The following is a 5,831-nucleotide window of genomic DNA, read 5'->3' as shown; positions in this document are numbered from 1 at the left end:
ATTTTTCAAAATAATATTTTCCAGCTTCCGTGACTTCCTTTTTTCTCTCCAAAATATACCAATTTTAGACTGAACCACCTGTGGTAGCATTTTGCTACCTGCACCCCAACAATGAATTTTAGTGAAGTAATTGTCCGCACTGTACTGTATTCAAGAAGAGTAAAATAAAAATGTGAGGTACATTAAATGCAAATGACACTCCAAAATAGTACGAGATAATTTTATAAGTACCTTTTGAAGAAAGAACCGAGCACCTGTTGTTGCTCCTCCGTATTTCGTCCCAATGGAGACGGCAAACTGTTGATTGAACCCACTTGGAGTTCGGCAGCTCTGGCTAAATCTTCTGACAAAAAATATTTTTGCCGGCACATTTACGGCTGCTTTTGTTGGCTTTCCCACACTTTTTTGCGGGTGAGCCGCACAACCAAACCAACGCAACAAGGAGAACTACGAAAAAAAAATTGCTCTTGTCGAGCGCGAACGCGCCCGAAATTCTCTCATATTTCGTTGCTGGTGCAAACACCAAACCCCTTGGTGCAAGCGCTTGAAACTTAAATGAAAAATAAACTTTTCAACGAGACAAACCTTTCTCCCACTTTCTTATGCTAACTCTTACTTTCGCAGTACGGAATTTTATCTCGTTTACATTGGATTTAAATACGTAACCGGAAATGCGTATGGACCGGAAGCTTAAATTTGTACTCATGCGCAGTGCGTTTTACCGCGGTGTTCGTGGCAACTGGTGAGCTGCCCTGTGACTGGTGGCCTGGAAACGATTGTTTGGAATTCTAGTTCCATTCCTCCCACACGAAAATGGCCTGACTAAAAAACTTCATGGATTGACGAAATACGTGAATGAAATGTAGTTGTATCGCAAAAACCCGCTCAGTGATCGGCTAACAATGGTTACTCTTCAGGAGTTGGAACATTCGGCCGCAATAGTGATGGTAAGCATGGCAAACTACTTTTTTTTGTGATGAATTCATCCACTAAAACCATTTTTCACCCGTGTCTTTCTCAGGCGCCGCCATCTTTGGTGACGCAAGAACAGCGCCAGTCAGCGGAACGGGTGTTCCTGACTTTCAGACGATCGAAGTCTCCTTACGCAGCCTGCAAACAGATCTTAGGTACTAGATTGCTTCATCAGTGCAAAAATTGCACGAGACAAAAAAATTAAGATCGAAGACCCCCAACCTTATAACCCTTAAGACCTTGGAATGATTTCCGTACAGGTCCCTACTTCATTATGCATGCAGAATAAATTAATTATTCATTCGCGCTATTGTTTTGTAGAACAAAACGTATACCCAAGAGAACCGAATATATACATGGGTAATTTGTACTTGCGGGATGAATGAAAACGGATCTCATTTTTCTCTCCCTCCCTCTCTCTCTTCTTTCCCTTCATCGCCCACACCGTTACTCGTTTTCGTCCCAGCTTTCTTCTTTCTATCCCTTCGTCTTGTCCTTATTCCAGATCCCGCTCAGCTTTTTCTGCCATTTTATCCCATGCCACAGCTTGCCTTGAACTCCGACCCTACACTTGTAGGTTACCGTTAAGAGATCCCTGTTTTACTACAGTAACTCTTGAAACAACCTATCCCTTTAATAATGCTAACTGTAACCCTAATTACAACGAAAGGCACTGTTTAGGCTTAAGGTTAGTCCCTGTGATAGTTTTAGGTTTTCCAGTATTGCTGTGAACTGTGACCTGCTTTTCCTTCATACCCCGTGCGTGCGGCACACTTATAAGTTCGCTGCGTGGAAGAGTATAACATGCTTACAGTCTGATCATGATTGGTGCATCTTTCATGGGAAAATTTAATGCATGAGTTCATTGCAATTAAAATTGTTTCATGCTTCCCTTCTTTTGGAGCAAACTTGTGTCTTTGTAATAATCAAGACCAAGTAAAAGCGTCACAGCAAAGGGAGATTTGAACATTTGGAAATTGTCCCTGCTTTATACCCTATCCCGAGCTGTGCATAGAGTGGTGCAAAGAAAACAATTTACTTTCGTCTACCGTGTCCAAAACCTGTGTGAAAACGCAGTCAGTTGGCAAAGACAAAGTGCATCGGAAGATGGATCTGTTTCGTGATGCTCAAGAAAAAACTGCTATGGATAGCCTTCAATCTGCCAGAACACATAGTTTTCTGACAGTAAACTCTCCTTGAAAGAATATTAGCCCTAGCTACCTGTGGCTGGAAAGTTTACAATGGCCTACAAGACAAGGGCTAACATCATCCCACAGTTAACCATCGCCTAAACTTCGTCGACCCAGACAAACGAGCCCACATCAGGGCATTGAAAAGACATGATGGGGAGTGAAATGAAGTATGCCTCGTACAGGAACATCCATGGATCTCTACCAAAGTTATTTACTTGGAAGCATCAGTGAGCATATTGCCGATCTCTACAAAGAGCGATAAATTGCAAAATCCCACTAAGTGCACTGTTCGTGATCCTGAATACAGGAAAGGAAGAAAACATACACTTTGCAGTGTCTCGGAAAATTCGTAAGCAGACAGAAAGAACAATTTCACCATAGAAAGAGCAGGTAGCCATTAAATTTTTATGACAGTACTTTTATTTGGTTTGTTTGTTATGTTTGAGAATCTGAACCCTATTACAATGATTGCTTGAAACTCCACTTCTTGCGCTTATTCTAAAATTGAAAAATGGGTAAAATTGCAGGAAAAGTGCCGAAATTGCAGGAAAAAATGTTCGATTTTCCGTATTTCAGTCAGAAGTTTGACTGGTTTTTTCAAAGTCCATATAGACTTAGAAAAAAAACCTCTAAGAAGAAAGAACAAAGCGCCATAGTCCCAAAGGACGTCTATTAATACATACTTAATTGACCGCTGCCCATATGGGCTTTTCAGGGCCAATGAAACACAGCGAGACGACAGAACAGAACAACAACAACAAAATATACCGCTATTGTTTTCTTGAAACAAAGGAGCATATGCATAATGAAGTAGGGACCTGTGCGGAAATCTTGCCAAGACCTTCACCAAATCTAAAAAACTAGGGGTTCATTCCTTTTGTCAGAACTGGCCGGCTAGACCTGTCAGCTTTCGAAGAAAATGCAACAATTTGCAGAAACACTTTCATAATAACCCTTCACATTCTTCTGGAGGAGTACATGTATATATCATCCTCAAAGTGAGTTAATTTGAAGGCATCATAGAGTTTGTCTTTCAAAATGCCTGGTCTGGCCACTAAGTTCTGTCAAATGGAAAGCGTCCTAAGACCTCAACGAATTGGCAAAATTTCAACAACATGTTTTAGAATGTGCATAGTGGGTGAGACTTTGGAAAACAAGCTTAGTAAACAAATGGATCAAAGAACACTATTTGGAACGGCAATCATTTTTAAGGAATGTGCATATTAAATCAACTCAGTGGATGAATGACATTTTAGCCAGCTGACCTCTGAGAAAAAAAAAGAAATTTTTGTGACAGGCAGTGTCCATTAAGTAAAAAAGCTGCCAAGAAAACAATGGCAGCAATGGCAAGACATGAAAGCACTGACAGGTCTCTCAAGTTTCATGGTTTTGCTGTGGTTCTCACAGTTTTGAGGGCAATCTCACAGTCTCACGATGAGGCACAAAAATCTCATGGTAAACAAATTCACAGGCCACAAAATTTAAAAAAGAAAAGAAAAACAAACTGAATTCTGGCAGTTGTAGTCAAATGACACTATCATGAAAGTTGCCTATTCTGTAGAGATCCAAAGGTTTAAGGCATACAGTGTATTTGTCAAATTTGATTGACTGGTTGGCAAGACACCGACCTCCCAACAATATTTAGAAGACAAATGCCAAATAAGGTTATTGTTACCAGTTTGTTGCATCTAGATACGTTTTGTCCACTTTGTCAAAATGACAGAAAATGATGTTTATTCCTTTGTCGAATCTGAGGACGAAGAGAATCAGAGTTGTTCCAGTTCAATCACAGAAAAAAAAACAAACACCAGCAGCAGAGGAACTGCTAAATACCGGTACAAAAGTTATGAACTTGTTTTAATTCTTTTTGATGTCGTTGATGAATCTCCAGGTTTTTTTACCTTTACCTCCAGGTTTTTGGTCTTTTGTGGTTGAGAGGTCTGCACTGAACAGAACCATGGCTGACATCGGCTCAATAAGAGGAACAATCAGACAATCCTCTTTGGAAGGCCTCCTTTAATATTACAAAGCTCTCAAATGGTTGTTTTACTCCTTGTTCACCTATTAATACTCTGTATTATTCTTTGATCAGAACAAAGCACTAATGACTATGTGCTATTTCAAGCTGCTTCTACAATCAAAGAGGCAATCTTGCGTGAATGGAGCATACTTGACAAGTCAGATGTGGAGTCTCTCCGATCATTTCTCTTGACATTTGTGACCCATAAGCAAGAGTAAGTGAAAACATTTATATCAGCAAATTTCAAAAGTACGTGCACTGATAGAGGGGAAATCTCTTATTTCACATTTTCAGTGAATCAGAGGTAAAAATATTATTAATGATTTTAAGAAAAATAGTAATATTAATTAAATAGAATCAATATCATTTACAACTGTTTTATTTTACGGCATTTTGCATATTAAGTGTTAAGCTTATATAAACAATCGCAAGTGTAAGACTGTTTAAAATAGGGCATCTATTAGCAAAAGCAAATCCTCTGGTTTGTTGTGTGACATTTATTTGGAAAGAGTTATATTGCACAAATTGTCTATATATGAGGTACATTGTTATGGGGAAACAATGCAAACTTGAAGTTGTCTGGAGCCATGACCTCCTGACTTGGTGATATCGGTTTAGGTGATTTAGGCCCTAATGATTCACAGAACAGAATAATTACTCCATACCTTAAAAAAGACTTAAAGAACATTTAGGGATTAACAACATTCACATCTACTGTTGTTTTTTCACAAAGAATTCAGAAGTATGTAAAGGAACAAGTCTTGCAAGTGGTGGCCATAATTTGCAAGCGAGGTATTCTGGAAAATTCACACGTAATCCAAGAATCTTTGCTCAGAGATGTTACTCAGCTCTTGTCAACTGACAACAGGGCAATGGTGGGTTCTGAATGCTGTAGAGAAAGTTTGCTGTTTGTAGAAGATTTTAAAAATATTCTGTGTTCTAAAAATGGGCTGGCAACTGATGCAGTTATCTGCTACTTTCAAAGTTCTGGAACTTTCCATGTCTAAATTTGACTAGTAAAAAAAGAAAACTAGAAGAGCTAGTACTACCAACTTTGAAATGGTATCATTGGTTGAGATCGTTTTGACAACCCTGGGTACTCTAGTCTGGGTAAAAGTTAAGAATTCGATCCCACCAGCGCGTCGGCCAACGTGTCGGTCGACTGTTGGCCGACGTGTTGGCCGCTGTTTAATCTTCTAACATATTACCTACACGTACTGTACACTGTAAGGGTATGGCAAGGGTATTTCTGGATTAACATTACAGAGTTTGGAAGAATTTACTACTCTGTCCTACAAAAAGTAACCTGTTGGTGAATGATTTCTCAGGCTACTCTTTAACTCCTTAAAAGTTACTCAATCACTGAGAACAAAATTCTAGCGTCAAATTTTGATCTGTTTGCAGCAAATGTTGGGCTGCATGATCTTGAAGGCATTGATGAGCCAGTTCTCTCACCTGAACCGTAGCAGTGACGTGGGAATGAGTTGGGAAGTTCATTTACAATGCAAGAAAGCTTTTGAGGTACACTGTTCAAAATCATCTTTTATGACTGGAACTATTGGAGCAGGATTGAGGCCCAGGCGAGATTCAGAGCAGCTGGACAATCTATAAGCCAGCGAGTCATGCAAGCCATGTGAATTTTGCAT

The 5,831-nt window shown here is 39.5% G+C and overlaps 1 protein-coding gene across 1 annotated transcript in view; it reads left to right on the top strand.

The window, feature by feature from the left end:
• Window positions 1–808: 808 nt before the first annotated feature.
• Window positions 809–5,831, top strand: part of LOC137987654 (exportin-4-like) — a gene marked incomplete at its 3' end in the record, with an annotated part of 14,756 nt that continues 9,733 nt past the window's right edge. Inside the window, exons 1-5 of the mRNA XM_068833731.1 lie at window positions 809–947; window positions 1,022–1,127; window positions 4,258–4,399; window positions 4,919–5,060; window positions 5,590–5,706. Of these exons, the coding sequence (XP_068689832.1) occupies window positions 903–947; window positions 1,022–1,127; window positions 4,258–4,399; window positions 4,919–5,060; window positions 5,590–5,706 (552 nt within the window). The remainder of the gene's footprint in view (window positions 948–1,021; window positions 1,128–4,257; window positions 4,400–4,918; window positions 5,061–5,589; window positions 5,707–5,831) is intronic.

The sequence above is a fragment of the Montipora foliosa genome, unplaced genomic scaffold, assembly GCF_036669935.1.
Source record: "Montipora foliosa isolate CH-2021 unplaced genomic scaffold, ASM3666993v2 scaffold_371, whole genome shotgun sequence".
Classification (NCBI taxonomy): domain Eukaryota; kingdom Metazoa; phylum Cnidaria; class Anthozoa; order Scleractinia; family Acroporidae; genus Montipora; species Montipora foliosa.
This window is presented reverse-complemented; position numbering and strand designations above follow the sequence as displayed.